General features: G+C 35.6%; 1 protein-coding gene and 2 long non-coding RNA genes across 3 annotated transcripts; 1 reads left to right on the plus strand and 2 right to left on the minus strand.

Moving 5' to 3' along the window:
- Positions 1-31: 31 nt before the first annotated feature.
- On the plus strand, positions 32-1,746 carry LOC112639045. The gene is made up of 5 exons (XR_003123263.1): positions 32-203; positions 302-422; positions 494-654; positions 760-882; positions 1,254-1,746. It is a non-coding gene; the product is annotated as an uncharacterized LOC112639045 (long non-coding RNA).
- On the minus strand, positions 1,555-3,739 carry LOC112639039. The gene is made up of 2 exons (XM_025411833.1): positions 3,185-3,739; positions 1,555-1,756 (listed from the first exon to the last, which is right to left on the minus strand). The coding sequence occupies exons 1-2, from the start codon at positions 3,587-3,589 to the stop codon at positions 1,565-1,567; spliced, it is 597 nt and encodes a 198-aa protein (XP_025267618.1). The 5' UTR covers positions 3,590-3,739; the 3' UTR covers positions 1,555-1,564.
- A 15,940-nt stretch (positions 3,740-19,679) lies between these two features.
- On the minus strand, positions 19,680-20,932 carry LOC112639088. Its single transcript, XR_003123291.1, has 4 exons — positions 20,822-20,932; positions 20,391-20,729; positions 19,964-20,238; positions 19,680-19,888 (listed from the first exon to the last, which is right to left on the minus strand). It is a non-coding gene; the product is annotated as an uncharacterized LOC112639088 (long non-coding RNA).
- Positions 20,933-21,416: the final 484 nt, after the last annotated feature.

Genomic DNA, 21,416 nt, shown 5'->3' on the forward strand with positions numbered 1-21,416 from the left:
TTCTGCATCGAACACAACCTAAAAATCTAAATGATTTAATTTGACCTTATACCTTATATTGCAATGTGATGAATAAATTACCTTTTATTTATTCGTGAACATTTGTAAATTCAACGAAAAAAAAAAAAAATTTGAAAGTTTGGCTGTGTTAATTACTTTGGCAGTACTGTGTGCATTGATGTTTTCATATTCTTTTCACGAAAGTAATGAATATTATCATTATGTATCTTTTTTATGTATCTTGTATCGTTATATATATATATATATATATATATATATATGTTTCATGTTTTATTTTTAGATATATTTTATGGAAGATAAAATGTCAGAGTCGGACATATTTGATGAGAAACGTTCTACAAGTTTATTCTCGAATGAAAAATTATCAACAAACCTCAGCATGGACATTGCCAATTCAGACTGTAAAGATTTACTTGGATTTTCTTTACACTGTCATTTATGCTGCTTTTAAAATCGTAATATTTTATTGTAGCAGATTCCATGTCTATTTATATTAATGAACCAGAATTCTCGGAAGATGTACCTGAATGGAAGGGAATGAGCATGAATGAAATACGTAAAGGTTTTGGCATACATGAATATCGAGGACATCCATCAGTTGTTTCTTCTACAAAGCATACAGGGCTGTTTAAGGTATAATTCTACATAAATGGAAAAAAACAATATTTTCAATTTTGTTGACATAAATATGTATATTTTTATATAAATATGTATATATATATTTTTTTCTCTGATTAGTTACTATTAGTTATCTATACATGAACCACCAAAACTTTATCTGACACATTAAATAGACTGAAATGGAGCCATGGATATGTATGATTGCTGTGTTCTGCACATTGTATTTACCCAGTTGATCAGGTATGATATATAGATTGTTGTATAATTCATAATTTTGATAATAGATTCTCTGACAAATTTATTTGCAATTTCTCTTCTTAGAAGATATTGAGAAAAGTTACTATTAATTACAAATGTAAAATTTTTAATATATATATATGTACACACACACACACACACACATATATATATATATATATAGAGAGAGAGAGAGAGAAATATATATCATTTCTTACACACAGACAATAGGGAAAATCATCGTTTATTTTTGAATACAGCATTTAATATGTGTTTCATGACCAACACATTTTATTCTATGTTTGATTCATTCATTTTTCACATGTTAATCTTATTATCTGTACATGATATTTTATAAATTTTTTGCATTTTAGGTGGCGACATTCTCTCCAATTGACATTTCCTGGGTGAAACAGATAATGTCCGAAACTAACAATAAAATAGAAACACAAATTGTCGATGATTACTGAAAGAGTAACTCACAAGCGGATAATCAATATCTGCCGCCAATATAAGAATGATGCAGTGTATATTTACTGTTGTGTAACATATTTTTTTAATACTCACGAAAATGTTAAAACGAGAACAGAAAAGCGCCCACATAATACTCGATTTAACGTAATGCTGCCGAAAGTAACACTGAGAAATACAAAAAAGTAAAAATTGTCTCTTTTTCTTAATAAAATTAATCAATTCTTACTAAAAATGAAACAAGAAAAAAGAATATGGCATTATTTTTATTGTTCGGCACGAAAGCCAGGTTTTCTGGTTGAGCAATCAATGGAGGTAGCCATGGGAACAGTGCCGTTGTACTGACCGCGATCAATGGAACATCCCATAAATACGGAAAGATTGCGAAACATTGAGCACCAAAAACCTAACATGAAGAATATCATATCTTAAAGTATGCAATATAAGAGATATCAATGTAAAAGTTAATAATATTAATGCAAATTGCCAAATATTGTTAATGAGAGAATAACCGATTCAAAATATTTGCCAAAATAATAAAACAATATTATATATAATTCGAAGTATAATACATGTTTATTAAAACTAAAACAATTATTATTGGATTTAGTGTATTTCCAAGCAAAAGAAGAATTGTTCAAATTTTTTTAAACAAAAATTCTAGATTCTTTATTTGATTTATAAAAGAATTGCACAATCGTGAAGAAATGTGCACATTGAATAAAGAATTAATGATTCCATATTCCTTGATAAACTTTCTGTAATCTTTAAATGTAAGAAAAGTTTGTATATTATGAAATATATATAATTCGCGATTATGCAACTCTAGTAACAATAATTGTTGCACATCACACTATGTCGTATCTTACAGTATATATTACATTAGAGCGATTAAGAAGAGTCAAAGATTAAGAAGAGTTCAAGAAAATTTACCTCTTACGTCAAAAGCATAACTGTCAATTAAAAGCACTAAAAGAAAACTTAGGAAATACGAATAATATAACAATTTTCAACTATACTCAAAAAATATATTACATTCCACATATTGCCGATGAAAAAAAAACCATTGACAACATAAAAGAATAAATTATTATTTTTTATGAATATATTTACATGCTGATTTACACATAATTATCGATATCGACTAATAGTAGATACATGTACCTAATCGAATAATTTATTAGAATGTATATATATTTAATAATGAAAGAAGAAGATATATTAGTTTTAATTTTCAGCATTCTCAAGTTTAAATTCTCGGCTGTTTCTGATTACTAGCTGTTTTAATTATCAGCAGTTTTTATTATTAGCTGTTTTTTGTTTTATTAATATAAATAATTTATTTAGTCAGATTTAGTAAAAGATTTTATTAGTTCACGTTATGTTTTACCCACTCTCTCATATCTGTCTGTATGTGCCAATACTGCATTATCATAATGATATGATTGACACTACTGCGTAATTAATGTCTTAATTTATACATTTGCTAACAAATTTTCTAACTAACGGATGTATAAATTGCTTTTACTTTCACTTTTAGATATTAATATTTTATATTAGCTTTGTTTATATTCTATCATCCAATCACAAATTAAATTAAAAATAAAAAGAAATCAATGAAAATATTTTTATGAAATGCATATTGGATTATAACATTTTATTGCAAAAGATTAAAACTAATTAAATATAATTAAAGCTACTAGAGAAATATTTAAAATTCTTTTCTGTAGATTTTAATATTCTTTTTGTCTCATAAATAGTTACAATTTAAAAAAATCTTTATTTATATATGAATTCAAGAAAAGAAGATGATACTAGGTTTTTACTCACGTACTTCCATAAGTACCGCGTCATAAGGTGGATCTTTCGGTGGATTACGAGCCAACTCTTGTATCGCCGGATTTTCTAAATGTTTGCAAATATCATTGCCTGTCAATGTTGCTATAGTATACACCGGATTCGCACTGAACAAAACTTGCATAAATTCATACGATACATTGTTAACAAATACGTGAGGCGGTGTAAGTTTTACAATATCGGTGTAATTCGGATAAGGTTTTTTCAATGGAAAGGTACTAATTACGTCGATCTGATGTCCCTTCCTGGCCAAGCCCTTCATTAATTGCTCAAACATGACGAAGTGACTTTTACCATGAAAGGGGAAGAGTCCGAGCAAACGATATCCATGACAAACCGATAGGCAGAACGACCAAAAAAACATTATTTTTAGCATCCGCATTTTTCATTCACGGTTGAATTTGAATCCACTCGAATAAGAAATAAAAAAAAAGATACGATCAAGATAAAGAAATAATTAACACATTTAACATAAAAAACACACTTAAAATGTATCCTTATGATCGATGACAAATTATTTTCTTGGAATTTTTTATTGCTTTATTTGGATTTTATTATTATTATTATTATTATTTTATTATTATTATTATTATTTTATTATTATTATTTTATTATTATTATTTTATTATTATTATTATTTTGTTTAATTATTTATTTAAAAAATAATTTTACCATTTTTCAAATTAATTTAATTAAATTTAAACATTTTTTAACCGATAAATTTTAACTTGTTAATATTTAAATTTCTAGTTTAATTCTCTCTTTTGATCAGCAATTTATTATTATATACAGTATATTACTGAATATGATACAGATGGAATATACAAGACTGGCAATCTTAAATACGGATGGTCGTTTAAATCAGATATACATGTAACATAGAGTGGGGGTAATGCGTGTATTTAATTGGCGCAGTATGTATCAAACTATCTCTTTGCTTTTTTATATACAATTCATAAATGTAATATACTATATACAATCATTACTAATAATTCGTCATTTTGGTCTAACTGAAGAGGAAGTCGTATAATTGTCGATTATTTTTGTAATGTTTCGTTACGATAAACAAAAGTATTAATAATATATTTCCTCTGCAGCTTTTGATAAACTTAGCATTTCAATATGAAAGACACAATAATTTGTGATGTTGGCAAAGTTTTACTTGTTCTTTTTTCATTTTTTTAAATAGTGGTTTACTTGTTTATATAATGTGCAACCAGCAGATAAAATCCATTGTTATAAAATTTTATTGTGATATTTTTACAATACAATAATTTATAATTTTGAAACATTACTATATTGCTGTATTATAATTTTTAAAACGTCAATATTACTGTAGTATAAACTGAGAGATTCTGTGCTGTATATATATTTTTGCAGAATATTTTTATAACGAAATTTTTCTTTACAATTGTCATATATGATTGCCAATTTTCTGTGAGATACAAAAAAAAATATAAGCTTCGTTTAAGTAATCATCCATTCATAGATGAAATATATGAAATAATAAGAGAAGAAATAAATTTTATACAAGAATTATTTTTATTCCATATTTTATTCTATATTTAAAAAGCATATGCAGGCTGTAACTAAAAAACATATATGAAGCACATCAGATACAAGACAGATACAGAGGCTTTTTTCACTGCCATCAATTTTGGAATATTTTCAAAAGTTAACTTTGTGAGTAACATGTTGGTTTCTACATCATCAAAATTCAGTTTTGTAATAGGTACAAAGGCTTTGTTCACTGTCTTTAAATCTGTAACTTCCTCTTGTATCTTTAGCAATTCAAAAAAGAATGTAAAATAATCCAATCTATATACGTGATCTGGCGAAATACACAAGGCATCAATATCAACACCTTTGATGTACCCATCGACATATACACTGGACTGAGCATCGCGATAGGCGAGCGCCCGCTGTAGAGAGAGAAGTACTACATGGGAGGCCTATGTCTGTCTCTTTTGCTAGTATCTTATTGGTAATTTTGTTTCCCGCCTCGATGGGCGGGAATCAAAGTTATCAATGAGATACTAGCAAAAGAGACAGACATAGGCCTCCCTAAAGTCACTAGATTAATAAAGTTACACCGCAATTTTGATCTCAATAAGATAAGTTGGAGCAAAAATGGCGTCCAATAGTATAGATATAGGCTGCGATGGTTGCATTTCTCCACGCAACAATCTGGCATAGCAAAGTGTGCACTATCTACACCACAAGTGACTTTACCCGCGAGAATGTCAAGGTTCGTTCGAACGCGTGACGCGCGTAAACATAATACACGCATGTATGTGCGCCAACAGTTCTTTTAAGAAAATACTCAGGACTGAAACAGTTTCACCAACTGGTCAATTGACGAGTTTTTTGTATCAGTGATTGGTAGAACTGTCTCATATATGAAATAGTTGAATTGAACTTTTTTGAAAAGTTTATTCGTCGTTGTCGCGATATTAACGTCCGGAATAAGTGGAATATATTCGTAAGTTATATACAATTTTATTATTAATAAATAGTTGATTGCTCTCGAAATACTCTCGAATACGATACTCGATTATACGATAGGAATCAAAATTATAAATTATTACTTTGTTGCAATCTTTACGAGCAATGATTATTCTTCTATTTCTATTTCGTTTCTATCCTAATATATATGTGTACACACACACACACACATTTAAAATTCTAATATAATAAATAAATATTCTCTTTGATATCATTTGACCTAAATATAATTTGATTCAGAACGCGCAATAAAACGATCGAATAAAAATCGGATAATTAACATAACGGAAATATATATTTTTAAAGTTATATACAAATGTATTTACATACACAGACACACAAGTATATCTTTAAAGTCACACACACACACACACACACACACACACACACACACACACACACACACACACACACGTACACGTACACACGGATTAATTATTTATTAAACATACATCTTTAAAGTCACATACACACGTACACACGGATTAATAATTTATTAAACACACATCTTTAAAGTCACACACGCACTCACACACACGCGTACACGTACACACGGATTAATTATTTATTAAACGATTAATATACTTCGTGAAGTTATTTCCATTTTTATTTGCAATTTTGATCTTTAATAAAGATTTCTCATCATAATAAAAAAAATTTTATATCGTTTATCAAAAGTTTAAATTAGATTTAAAAGTATATTATTGCCTCTTTTCGATAATAATTGATTATTTCACTGTACCTATTTCGTGAATAGCTATCATTACAGAGATCGCGTAGAGACAATGCAATAAAATTTGACAATGCAATAAAATTAATAATAAAATTCCAATAAAATTAAATACAAATTAATTATAATAATTAAATATAAATTTGTTTATAATTAACTTTTTCTACGTTGAGAAAAGTTCTTCGTTTCTTTTGGAATATCTTAAAGATTCTTTTAATTAAATTTTACAAAATATATAACTGTTGAATTTATAGTATTTAATATTTAGAAATAAATAGATAATATTTCATTTTTATATAGATTAAGTATACGATATTATTTATTAAAAGAACTAATATATCTTTTATGGATCTTTTTTTTAAGTTAATTATTTAGATCTACGATTCGATTGTTTTACTGTATTTCAATCCGAATTATATATTTAAATGATCGAAAAATAAAACGATAATAAAATAATAAGCAATATATCTATTTTAAAAATAGTGTATATAAATAATAAATAATAAATAATTTTTATAAATTACTCACCGCATGTCTCCGGCTGCTTCAGGCTCTCTCCCTGCTTTCTGACTGTCCGATACTTTTCCAGATGTCCTTCTCTTTTGTTGTTTCATCCTTTGTTTCCTCGTAGCAGTCACGTATTCACTCGCGAACAAACAATTATATTTCAATTAATTATATTTCAGTCATATACAGAAACGATCGCGAGACACTTTGCACGGCACTCCCGAACGCAAAATAATCATACGAGATACGTATTTTTATAATATTATTATTATTTTATTATTATTGCAAGAGAGGAACACAAAAATTACAATAATTCGCTCGATTTTTAAACGAAGCCAAAATCATGCACCACTCGATTCTTACACTAATTAACTATTTCTATTTGTTGATGTATAATATATGCATAATAACGCGAATCATAAGATTAAAATATTAAAGTAATGTAAATTGATGATATAGCAATCGTTTAATTAATATGATATATATGCATGCAGTTTAGAAAAGTTTAAAACATCGGGCGAAATCGAATTTCATTCTATGCAATGTTAAAGAAATAATTATTATTCGTAAAGTTCGATAATCGGAGAATATTGCGAGAAAATTTGTAATTTTTGCCCCTTTCGCTTCAATTTTTATTTGCAATAATGAAAGATCGCGTTTCGATGAATTTATCGTCGCCACAATTTCATGTAATTTATTAATTAATTATTTGTCAATTGTAATAGTCGAATTATTATATTTCGATCTAATCGCGATCGTACTTTTAGGAAAAGAATTCGATAATACGGAGCGGTCCGTATCGCTACTTTCTCCGTTGGAATGTCGCCGTGCGAATGAGGGGAGGTCGTCGCGTATATAAACAATAGCGCGCTACGTCACAAGGTCGAATGACGTGTTAGCTCGCTACGTCACAAGGTCGAATGACGTGTTAGCTGCCGAAATATTTAGCGCGTACTGTGACGTATGTGGGAATTGTATTTATATACAAGTATATTTTTAAAGTCACACACACACACACACACACACACACGTACACTGAGAAAAAAGTTGTTAACTCGACTAAACCGTTTAACTAAATTATTATTTTTTTAATTGAAATATTGAAATATTTAAGTTAAATAAATGTCATGTTAGATTTATAATAGTTAAATATTCCAATTAAAAAGACAATAATTTAGTTAAGTTAACAACTTTTTTTCTCAGTGTACACAGATTAATTATTTATTAAACCTCACGAGATATATTAATCGTTTAATAATATAAATGTATTTATATCCAAGTATATTTTTAAAGTCTCACACACACGTGTACATTGAGAAAAAAAAGTTTTTGTTAACTCAACTAAACCGTTTAACTAAATTATTATTTTTTAAATTAAAATATTGAAATATTTAAGTTAAATAAATGTCATGTTAGATTTATAATAGTTAAATATTCCAGTTAAAAAGGTAATAATTTAGTTAAATGATTTAGTTAAGTTAACAACTTTTTTTCTTTTACAATTAGTCTTTTCTCTGTCTACTATTTGATTGTTTTATTACGCTTTTAGAAAGTCAAGTTCTATAATGTAACTTTTAATGTTGTATTTCATATGAAATTATTATTTTAAACATAATAATTTTCTTTTTTTGCATTTCTATCATGAATAGACATTTCCAACCTTTACTAAAAAAACTAAAAATATCCCTTAATTTTTTATCTCTTTGGACAATTTATTTACATTTATATATAATTCTCTTTATTCCTTTAAAAGTGAACATCGAGAACAAGGCACACGAGTATTGTAAATGTCAAAAAATAATCGTGCGAATATTATAGTTGTGAATATATAAAAATAAATGCAATATACTATGAATTTTCTACGTTATATATTGAATCGAAATTGCACAAAAGAGGAAAAGAAGAACAAGCCTATGAATAGACATTTCCATTTTTTATTAAAAAATTAAAAATATCTCTCAATTTTTTCTCTCTTTGGATAATTTATTTACATTTATATATAATTCTCTTTATTCCTTTAAAAGTGAACATCGAGAACAACTCTCTTTCTTCAGGCAAGTCTACATATATGACCAATATGATTAATTGATTCCATCTTTATATATTTATCATTATGTGCTATTAATTAAAGCCGTAGACAATATTTCAGAAATCAAAGTTGTGCGAACGTTGCGCGCAGGAATTGTCATGCGCAGTGGTTCGGCCGCCATGTTGGCGCGTGACTGCTACGTCATACGCGTCATAGCTACGTCATACGCGTCATACGTGACTCGGAGTCATACGCAGTTACACGGATCGTCGAACGTCCACATTTTTCGCGTCTTTTAACCGTTTTTAAACGAATATCGCGAGTGAACGAGCGTCGAAAGTGTTCAAGGATGATCGCGCGACTTTCATAGTGTGTCGATGGAAACGCGCGACAGCGATTTTTGACGATATTCAGTGATGGCGTCATTTCGAAGATGGAGCGAAGTCGCGTCGCGTTATTTGCGCCCTTGATGATGATTATCGGATGCGAGCGAATATCGGGAATGCCGAATAAAGTGTCGCGCGTTCGCATTGATGATATCGTGTGGATTTGTGTGCATCAAGATCGGAATAGGACGTCCCGAGGCGAGCGAACTGTCCCGAGGAGGAGCGTCCTATGGAACAGCCGCCTGAGTAGATTTGATTTATCATATTTGCGTGACAATTCGTGCTCATTCGACGCTTATACAGCATCGCGATGTCCCGAATTACATTCGGACAAATCGGCGCCGCATAATAATTCGATTCGGTGCAATTCAAATAAGTCGATCGCGTGAAGATGATTATGCTAGAAGCGATTTGAATTTTGTATACGCGCGCGCAGTGCTGCACAGCCTATCTCGTAGGGTTGCCAACTGTTAAACGATAAATTTGTTTGATCTAACCTAACCTAACCTCTCAGTGTCTTTGGATATCGAATGTAAACACAAGCATATGCTGCCTGGATTGTATCATGCTTTAAAAAATAATATTTAATTATTTCATTAGTGTATTACATTTTATTACGTAATATATTAATCGTATTAAATGTGCGACGTACAGTTTTACACATTTTAATGAGTAGCATATAATATAATTGGTTAGGTTAGATTAAATTAAAACAAGCTGCTGTGATTCATTTAACGTAATAGGTTTAATTTGACGAATGTGCAGCTATTGAAGTTACATGATATTTGTGGACACATTTTTAAAGTAATCATGAGTGTCTTATCACATCTCGATTACATGAAATTAAAATATAAAATATTTATGTATTCCATATTAACGTTATTCATTACAAATACTATATTACTACATTACAAGTACTTTTCTTATATCTCAATCATATTCAACCATTTATTTCATCGATGAAGCTTTTCGTATATCGCAGACAATATGATACCGCGTGTGGAATTTTACACAGGTAATACATGGCACAAAAATAATTTGCTCTCAAGTATTGTGTGCATTTCTCAAAAATAAATCAAATTAAATTATTTTCAGAATCCAAACATCGCTACATTGCCAGGATTGTATCTTATTATAACTGCGATATTATCACCTTTTAATATGTGTGCGCAGTATTACATACATAAAATATATAAATTTATTTGAAACGTACTGAAATCTTTAACTTATTTATAATATTCGTGATATTATAAAAGAAAATTGCAACTGTAATGAAACAGAGCGGTGGAATAATTGGTTGATTGGTTAATTGCAGGTAATTATGTTATACTTATATATCGTAAGAAAGAGAAAATAAAATAAAAGTTGAATACTGAATGTGCTCTAAAGTAAATCTCATCTAAATAAATAAATGCATAAATGTGCGCCCCACATTCCTCATGAAAAAAATACATAATATTAATCTTTATGTATTATTATTTTTAGATTTGTTTTTTATTCTTTTAAATTCTCTAGATACACTTTTCATTTCTCCTCTCTTTTTTTTCAACTACTAAATATAGATCTATCATTTTTAATATAGATCTGTCATTTTTAGTGTACATTATTGCAGTAAGTGGAACAGAGAGCAAATCTTTTGGCACATTTAGAATGTACAGGAAAGTCAGTTTTATCTGATGCGTTTTTTTCAATAGAAATATCTGAAAAAATTCATACGTCTTTTTTAATCTTAATCTTTCTAAATAAAAATTAGAATAATAAATTTGCAAAATAATTTGCTTTAATATATTTTTATTGCAAACATATGAAGCAAAGTGCTCAAGGTGCATCACTATGAAAACATAGATAGAATAAAAAGTAGATCGTATACAAAAGAATTAAAATATTTACACTACATATTTGATATAGCATTTAATCGATATGTGCAGTAATACAATAAAATCTAATTTTCTCTCGAATTTTTTCACGAAATTTAAACTACTAGAAAAATATCAAATATTCAAATTGTTCAATAGTCTTGCGAAAGAAGCAGTTCTCGCTTAAAGAATCTTTAGAAAAAAAAAATAAAAAAATTCTAAAGAAAAAAAAGGACAAAAAATTTTTAATCTGACGGATATTTAATTTTATACTAATATTTTTAATGTAACACTTCATTTATAAAGATTTTATTTTGTGAAACGTTTATACATAAAAGTACAATGATTATAAGGCTTCTTTAATCTATTGTTTCATCTTCGCATGTTTTTCGTCTATAAAATATTTGTGCTTCTGGATACTTTTCTCTGGAAGCTATATGCAATGTGTGTAACCTAAATCTGTTAACGTACAAGTATTAGGGTAACGGAATAAGTATATGTAATTTGATTAAAAATACGTTTCTTATATGAATTTTTAATTACATATTTTATTATACTACAAATAAAAAAAATCATGCTTGCGCGACGTGATTCTAACAATTTACCGACATGCACAAAATGATGACTTTACCGGCAGTCGAAGCATCTAGACTACGTAATTCTGGCGTTTAACGCGAATGCAGATGGCGATACTAAACAGCAAAAAAGATGGCCGCATTGTGTGAAACGCGAGGCGCGAAATATTGCATTTCGTATATCAATTTATAAATGCATGAAGAAATCCATTGCTTCTAACTCTCCGTTGGCGGGACAATACGCGAGCAAAAATTAAAGTGAAAAAGTAAAGGAAAAATTAAGCAGCAGCAGCAGTAGCAGCAGCGGGCAGCGGGCAGCGAGCAGCAGCAGCCGGCAGCGGGCATTTTTTTCTTTTTAATTTGATACTCTTTCTTTTTACAGTTTCGAGGTTTCGCTCATATCCGTCTTTTGTCTCTAATTTTTCTATTTCCCTACTTTTATGTATAAGGAGCTTTTTATTTAAACTTTATTCTTTATTTTAATTTGTTTCTCTTTTTATTCTAATTTGTTCCCTTCTTTTTCTTATTTTATTTTCTTTTTCAGAATGTGGGTCTCTCAGCCGACATCAGCAGCAGCGGGCAGCGGGCAGCAGCAGCAGCAGCAGCAGCAGCAGCAGCAGCGGAAAGCGGACAGCGGACAGCGGGAAGCGGACAGCGCGAAGCGGACAGCGGGAAGCGGACAGTGAGAAGCTGACAGCGGAAGCGGACAGCGGACAGCGGGAAGCGGACAGCGGGAAGCGGACAGCGGACAGCGGAAAGCGGTCAGCGGACAGCGGGAAGCGGACAGCGAAAAGCGGACAGCGGATAGCGGGAAGCGGACAGCGAGAAGCGGACAGCGAGAAGCGGACAGCGGGAAGCGGACAGCGGACAGCGTGAAGCCGACAGCGGACAGCGGGAAGCGGACAGCGGGAAGCGGACAGCGGGAAGCTGACAGCGGACAGCGGGAAGCGGACAGCGGGAAGCGGACAGCGGACAGCGGACAGCGGACAGCGGGAAGCGGGAAGCGGACAGCGGGAAGCGGACAGCGGACAGCGGACAGCGGGAAGCGGACAGCGGACAGCGGGAAGCGGACAGCGGACAGCGGGAAGCGGACAGCGGGAAACGGACAGCGGACAGCGGGAAGCGGACAGCGGACAGCGGGAAGCGGACAGCGGACAGCGGGAAGCTGACAGCGGGAAGCTGACAGCGGACAGCGGGAAGCGGACAGCGGGAAGCGGACAGCGGACAGCGGACAGCGGACAGCGGACAGCGGGAAGCGGACAGCGGGAAGCGGACAGCGGACAGCGGGAAGCGGACAGCAGACAGCGGGAAGCGGACAGCGGCAGCGTGAAACGGACAGCGGACAGCAACAGCGGGCATTTTTTTTATCTTTTTTTTTATTTAATTCTCTTTCCTTTTACAGTTTCGAGCTTTCGCTCATCTCTGTCTTTTGCCTCTAATTTTTCTATTTCCCTACTTTTATGTTTAAGGAGCCTTTTATTTAAACTTTATTCTTTATTTTAATTTGTTTCTCTTTTTATTCTAATTTGTTCCCTTCTTTTTCTTATTTTTTTTTCTTTTTCAGAATGTGGGTCTCTCAGCCGACATCAGCAGCAGCGGGCAGCGGGCAGCAGCAGCAGCAACGGGAAGCGGACAGCGGGAAGCGGACAGCGGGAAGCGGACAGCGGGAAGCTGACAGCGGACAGCGGAAGCGGACAGCGGGAAGCGGACAGCGGACAGCGGACAGCGGACAGCGGACAGCGGGAAGCGGACAGCGGGAAGCGGACAGCAGACAGCGGGAAGCGGGCAGCGGACAGCGGGAAGCGGACAGCGAAAAGCGGACAGCGGACAGCGGGAAGCGGACAGCGGGAAGCGGACAGCGGGAAGCGGACAGCGGGAAGCGGACAGCGGGATGCGGACAGCGGGAAGCTGACAGCGGGAAGCTGACAGCGAACAGCGGAAGCGGACAGCGGGAAGCGGACAGCGGACAGCGGGAAGCGGACAGCAGACAGCGGGAAGCGGACAGCGGCAGCGTGAAGCGGACAGCGGACAGCAGCAGCGGGCATTTTTTTTATCTTTTTTTTTATTTAATTCTCTTTCCTTTTACAGTTTCGAGCTTTCGCTCATCTCTGTCTTTTGTCTCTAATTTTTCTATTTCCCTACTTTTATGTTTAAGGAGCCTTTTATTTAAACTTTATTCTTTATTTTAATTTGTTTCTCTTTTTATTCTAATTTGTTCCCTTCTTTTTCTTATTTTTTTTTCTTTTTCAGAATGTGGGTCTCTCAGCCGACATCAGCAGCAGCGGGCAGCGGGCAGCAGCAGCAGCAGCAGCAGCAGCGGGAAGCGTACAGCGGGAAGCGGACAGCGGGAAGCTGACAGCGGGAAGCTGACAGCGGACAGCGGGAAGCGGACAGCGGGAAGCGGACAGCGGACAGCGGACAGCGGACAGCGGGAAGCGGACAGCGGGAAGCGGACAGCAGACAGCGGGAAGCGGACAGCGGACAGCGGGAAGCGGACAGCGAAAAGCGGACAGCGGATAGCGGGAAGCGGACAGCGAGAAGCGGACAGCGAGAAGCGGACAGCGAGAAGCGGACAGCGGACAGCGGGAAGCGGACAGCGGACAGCGGACAGCGTGAAGCGGACAGCGGACAGCGGGAGGCGGACAGCGGGAAGCGGACAGCGGGAAGCTGACAGCGGACAGCGGAAGCGGACAGCGGGTAGCGGACAGCGGACAGCGGGCAGCGGACAGCGGACAGCGGGAAGCGGGAAGCGGACAGCGGGAAGCGGACAGCGGACAGCGGACAGCGGGAAGCGGACAGCGGGAAGCGGGAAACGGACAGCGGACAGCGGGAAGCGGACAGCGGACAGCGGGAAGCGGACAGCGGACAGCGGACAGCGGACAGCGGGATGCGGACAGCGGGAAGCTGACAGCGGAAAGCTGACAGCGGACAGCGGAAGCGGACAGCGGGAAGCGGACAGCGGACAGCGTTCAGCGGACAGCGGACAGCGGACAACGGGAAGCGGGAAGCGGACAGCGGGAAGCGGACAGCGGACAGCGGACAGCGGGAAGCGGACAGCGGGAAGCGGACAGCGGACAGCGGACAGCGGGAAGCGGAGAGCGGGGAGCGGGAAGCGGACAGCGAAAAGCAGGCAGCGAACAGCGGGAAGCGGACAGCGGACAGCGGACAGCGGACAGCGGATAACGGGAAGCGGACAGCGGGAAGCGGACAGCGGGATGCGGACAGCGGGAAGCGGACAGCGGACAGCGGGAAGCGGACAGCGGGAAGCGGACAGCGGACAGCGTTCAGCGGACAGCGGACAGCGGGAAGCGGGAAGCGGACAGCGGGAAGCGGACAGCGGACAGCGGCAAGCGGACAGCGGGAAGCGGACAGCGGGAAGCGGACAGCGGACAGCGGGAAGCAGACAGCGGGAAACGGACAGCGGACAGCGGGAAGCGGACAGCGGACAGCGTGAAGCGGAGAGCGGGAAGCGGACAGCGAAAAGCGGGCAGCGAACAGCGGGAAGCGGACAGCGGACAGCGGACAGCGGACAGCGAAAAGCGGACAGCGGATAACGGGAAGCGGACAGCGAGAAGCGGACAGCGGGAAGCGGACAGCGGGAAGCGGACAGCGGACAGCGGGAAGCGGACAGCGGGAAGTGGACAGCGAGAAGTGGACAGCGAGAAGCGGACAGCGGACAGCGGGAAGCGGACAGCGAGAAGCGGACAGCGAAAAGCGGACGGCGGACAGCGGGATGCGGACAGCGAAAAGCGGGCAGCGAACAGCGGATAGCGGACAGCGGACAGCGAACAGCGGGAAGCGGGAAGCGGACAGCGGGAAGCGGACAGCGGACAGCGGACAGCGGGAAGCGGACAGCGGGAAACGGACAGCGGACAGCGGGAAGCGGACAGCGGACAGCGGACAGCGGGAAGCGGAGAGCGGGAAGCGGACAGCGGACAGCGGGAAGCGGACAGCGGGAAGCGGACAGCGGGAAGCGGACAGCGGGAAGCGGACAGCGGGAAGCGGACAGCGAGAAGCGGACAGCGAAAAGCGGACGGCGGACAGCGGGATGCGGACAGCGAAAAGCGGGCAGCGAACAGCGGACAGCGGACAGCGGACAGCGGACAGCGGACAGCGGACAGCGGGAAGCGGGAAGCGGACAGCGGGAAGCGGACAGCTGACAGCGGACAGCGGGAAGCGGACAGCGGGAAACGGACAGCGGACAGCGGGAAGCGGACAGCGGACAGCGGACAGCGGGAAGCGGAGAGCGGGAAGAGGACAGCGGACAGCGGGAAGCGGACAGCGGGAAGCGGACAGCGGGAAGCGGACAGCGGGAAGCGGACAGCGAAAAGCGGACAGCGGATAGCGGGAAGCGGACAGCGAGAAGCGGACAGCGAAAAGCGGACGGCGGACAGCGGGATGCGGACAGCGGACAGCGGGAAGCGGACAGCGGACAGCGGGAAGCGGACAACGGACAGCGGGAAGCGGACAGAGGACAGCGGGAAGCGGACAGAGGACAGCGGGAAGCGAACAGCGGGAAGCGGACAGCGGACAGCAGCAGCGGGCATTTTTTTTTTTTTTTTTTTTTTAGTTAATTCTCTTTCCTTTTACAGTTTCGAGCTTTCGCTCATCTCTGTCTTTTGCCTCTAATTTTTCTATTTCCCTACTTTTATGTTTAAGGAGCCTTTTATTTAAACTTTATTCTTTATTTTAATTTGTTTCTCTTTTTATTCTAATTTGTTCCCTTCTTTTTCTTATTTTTTTTTTCTTTTTCAGAATGTGGGTCTCTCAGCCGACATCAGCAGCATAGGGCAGCGGGCAGCAGCAGCGGACAGCGAGCAGCGGGCGGCGAGCGGCAACAGTAAAACAATCGAATCGTTCGTAATTCATATCATTAGCATAATATACAATGAATTTTCTACGTTATATATTGAATCGAAATTGCGCGAAAGAGGAAAAAAAAGTACAGGCCAATGAATAGACATTTCCATCCTTTACTAAAAAAAAAGAAATTAAAAATATCTCTTAATTTTATTTCTATTTCTTCGGGCAAGTCTACATATATGACCAATATGATTAATTGATTCCATCTTTATATATTTATCATTATGTGCTATTAATTAAAGCCGTAGACAATATTGAGAAATCAAAGTTGCGCGCTGGAATGGCCATGCGCAGAAACGAGTGCGCACTGATTCGGCCGCCATGTTGGCGCGTGACTGCTCGTCACTGCAACGTCAATCGCGTCATACGGCCGCCATGTTGGCGCGTGAATCGGAGTCATACACAGTTACACGGATCGTCGTACGTCCGCATTTTTCGCATCTTTTAACCGTTTTTAAACGAATATCGCGAGTGAACGAGCGTCGAGAGTGTCGAAGGATGATCGCGCGACTTTTATAGTGTGTCGATGGAAACGCGCGACAGCGATTTTTGACGATATTCAGTGATGGCGTCATTGCGAAGATGGAGCGAAGTTGCGTCGCGTTATTCGCGCCCTTGATGATGATTATCGAATGCGAGCGAATATCAGGAGTGCCGAATAAAGTGTCGCGCGTTCGCGTCGTGTGGATTTGTGTGCATCAAGATCGGAATAGGACGTCCCGAGGCGAGCGAACTGTCCCGAGGAGGCCTGTGGAACAGCCGGTGAGTAGATTTAATTTATCATATTTGCGTGATAATTTGTGCTCATTCGACGCTTATACAGCATCGCGATGTCCCGAATTACATTCGGACAAATCGGCATCATAATTCGATTCGGTGCAATTCAAATAAAGTCGATCGCGTGAAGACGGTTATGCTAGAAGCGATTTCAAATTTATTTTGTATACGCGCGCGCAGTGCTGCACAGCCTATCTCGTAGGGCTGCCAACTGTTAAACGATAAATTTGTTTGATCTAACCTAACCTAACCTAACTTAACCTCTCAGTGTCTTTGGATATCGAATGTAAATACAAGCGTATGCTCCTGGATTTTATCATGCTTTAAAAAATAATATTTAATTATTTCATTAGTGTATTACATTTTATTACGTAGTATATTAATCGTATTAAATGTGTGACGTACAGTTTTACACATTTTAATGAGGAGCATATAATATAATTGGTTAGGTTAGATTAAATTAAAACAAGCTGGTGTGATTCATTTAACGTAATAGGATTAATTTGACGAATGTGCAGCTATTGAAGTTACATGGTATTTGTGGACACATTTTTAAAGTAATCATGAGTGTCTTATCACATCTCGATTACATGAAATTAAAATATAAAATATTTATGTATTCCACATTAACGTTATTCATTACAAGTACTATATTACTACATTACAAATACTTTTCTTATATCTCAATCATATTCAACCATTTATTTCATCGAAGCTTTTCATATATCGCAGACAATATGATACTGCGTGTGGAATTTTACACAGGTAATACATGGCACAAAAATAATTTGTTCTAAAGTATTGTGTGCATTTCTCAAAAATAAATCAAATTAAATTATTTTCAGAATCCAAAAATCGCTACATTGCCAGGATTGTATCTTATTATAACTGCGATATTATCACCTTTTAATATGTGTGCGCAGTATTACATATATAAAATATATAAATTTATTTGAAACGTATGGAAATCTCTATCTTATTTATAATATTTATGATATTATAAAAGAAAATTGCAACTCTAATGAAACAGAGCGGTGAAATAATTGGTTGATACTTATGCTGGTCTACAATATTTACCCTTTTTTCACCATTAGATTTTTGGTGCTTTTTTTATTATAGAGATGTTATCTGTAAATATAGTACTCGTAATGTTGTTTCTGTATCACTGTAAGCATACAAAAATGATAGCATTTGCAGGTAATTATGTTATACTTATATATCGTAAGAAAGAGAAAATAAAATAAAAGTTGAATACTGAATGTGCTCTAAAGTAAATCTCATCTAAATAAATAAATGCATAAATGTGCGCCCCACATTCCTCATGGAAAAAATACATAATATTAATTTTTATGTATTATTATTTTTAGATTTGTTTTTTATTCTTTTAAATTCTCTAGATACACTTTTCATTTCTCCTCTCTTTCTTTTCAACTACTAAATATAGATCTATCATTTTTAATATAGATCTATCATTTTTAGTGTACATTATTGCAGTAAGTGGAATAAAGAGCAAATCTTTTGGCACATTTAAAATGTACAGGAAAGTCAGTTTTATCTGATGCGTTTTTTTCAATAGAAATATGTAAAACAATCTGAAAAAATTCATGTGTCTTTTTAAATCTTATTCTTTCTAAATAAAAATTAGAATAATAAATTTGCAAAATAATTTGCTTTAATATATTTTTATTGCAAATATATGAAGCAAAGTGCTCAAGGTGCATCACTATGAAAACATCGATAGAATAAAAAATAGATCGTATACGAAAAAATTATAAAAAATAGATCGTATACGAAAACATTAAAATCTTTACACTACATATTTGATATAGCATATTTGATATATTGATTTGTTTCATGATATATTGCAATAATTAAAGTATGATTACTGATATAATCTGCCATGAGACTACAGAGAAAGCCAGCTTTAATTCTTTATTTTGTTCAATATTTTTAATATAATAATTAAATTAAAGTTCTATGAAAATATGCTTGAAATACTAAATAAAAAAGATTGTTTCTTATGTACAACCAAGTACAATATCAAGTTTAAGTAAACAAAAAATCATTGTTAATGAGATACATATATAAATTGATAATTAAATAAAACAATTAATTAATTAATCGACACAATTTACGTTTTTTTTAGCTTTATGTGTAACATATATATATATATATATGTGTATATATATTTTTATAAATAAAAAAATGTTTCTTTCTAATATAAATTAAATAAAAAGTATAATATGCCTTTAAATACTTTATATTCACACCTATTTGTAATAAACCAAAGAATGCTTTTACATTCCTCCTTGTACTTTGGCATATATATCTTTTATGCCAATTATCTCGCAACATGCTTTTATCGCATGATGACAAACAAGCCCACTATTCTTCATGAATTTTCTTTACAAATATTTTTATATTCTCAAACTGTGTAAAGAAATCATGTAACACTGAAAAATACAAAGTGATATTAAAAGAGAAGAAATAAATTTTATATTATATAGTACTGACAAGTATTTTCTTACCAGTGTGTTCCTTATATGTAGGAATATACATTAATCTTTGACCAGCCCTATTTTTAATCGTCTTTAGGGATGCTTTGGCTTTTCATAACGCAAATCCAGCCAATCCATTTCCATTCCCATAAATTTACTATAAATGAATATATAATATATGAATATATGAATATATAATACATTTACTATAAATGAATTGATTCTAGTCTTACGTGCTAAATTACTGGTCATACAAGTTATCATTTTGTTTTCCAAAATCCAGGTTTCAAAACTTTCAAATGTATCTGCAAAAAACAAAGATATTAATTATATAAGGTTCTAATATTTAGAACTGAAACATCAGAAAAAAAAAAAATTGAAAATAGACATCATATCACATGATTTTTGTATGTATGTAATTTAACCATTATAATCCAATAATAGCATAAATATTAACCTTTTCCAATAAGATCTGATTCAATGCTTTTGCCATCCATTATAACACTCCTCCAACCACATTCCAATGGCGATAATTTTATTTGCATTGGCCTGGTCTGACTTTGTGGTAATTCCATAAGTTTTTGCTTTCTTTCAAAATTTACAAGCAGTTTCAGCTGTTGAATTAATTCTTTTCCTCTAAACACAGAAGTGTTCAGACCAGGAAATTGTATTGGAATTTTTCCCATGCCAATAATTTGCTCCTTATTTAGGTCTCTCTTTTCACTACTCTTCTTGCTCTACCTCTGCATCTTCCTGCATTACTGATACTTGTCACATCCTTTCATAATTCATGGTCCTATAGAACAAAAGCACAGTGAAATACAAACTATTTTCTACTGTAAATATAAACTATTATCAAAATGCTATTTCCATAAAAGTTCTACTTACTATTCGCAAAGAACATAGAGTTTCTCACATTATTTAATAAAGTGACTATTTTTAATAAATGTGAATGACTGACAAGCAATAAATTAAACAATATTAAACAATAATATATACCTGAAAAAAATTTCATAATTTTATTAGAATTAAATTGATAAAGATTAGAATTAAATTAATTTTAAATATACATATTACATGTTAATTACATATAATGATTTAGAGACAATGATATATTTCATTTGCGTTACCATTGTTTACAGATTTAACATTTTTATCAAAATATTTACAACTCTACAAATATGTAGCATATGACAAGCCATTTTTAAAATCTATAAAACAAACAACAAAATTGTTCATAGTTTTCACTCTGTTTTATCATAGTCTGCTTTTAGGCGATCTCTGAAAGCAATGCATCCTATAAACAAAAAATATAAACATGAACTACGTAGTCAAATCTACGAATGTTTTCAATGGGTAACATAATTTCGGATTATATTCCATGCCTCGTACACGAAATGTCGATAACATAATTAACGCAAAACATTTGTATATATTAAATAAATTTGTAATATAAATAAGTTTTGTGATCTCTCTCTCTCTC

Source organism: Camponotus floridanus, unplaced genomic scaffold (genome assembly GCF_003227725.1).
Source record: "Camponotus floridanus strain SB8 unplaced genomic scaffold, Cflo_v7.5 scaffold107, whole genome shotgun sequence".
In the NCBI taxonomy this organism is placed as follows: Eukaryota; Metazoa; Arthropoda; class Insecta; order Hymenoptera; family Formicidae; genus Camponotus; species Camponotus floridanus.

Bases quoted from the DNA above. Each gene is read 5' to 3' on its own strand.
- LOC112639039 (XM_025411833.1), bottom strand. From the start codon at position 3,589: ATGCGGATGCTAAAAATAATGTTTTTTTGGTCGTTCTGCCTATCGGTT. The intron at 1,757-3,184 runs GTACGTGAGTAA...TCTTCATGTTAG, and splicing joins ATGACGCGGTACTTATGGAA to GTTTTTGGTGCTCAATGTTT.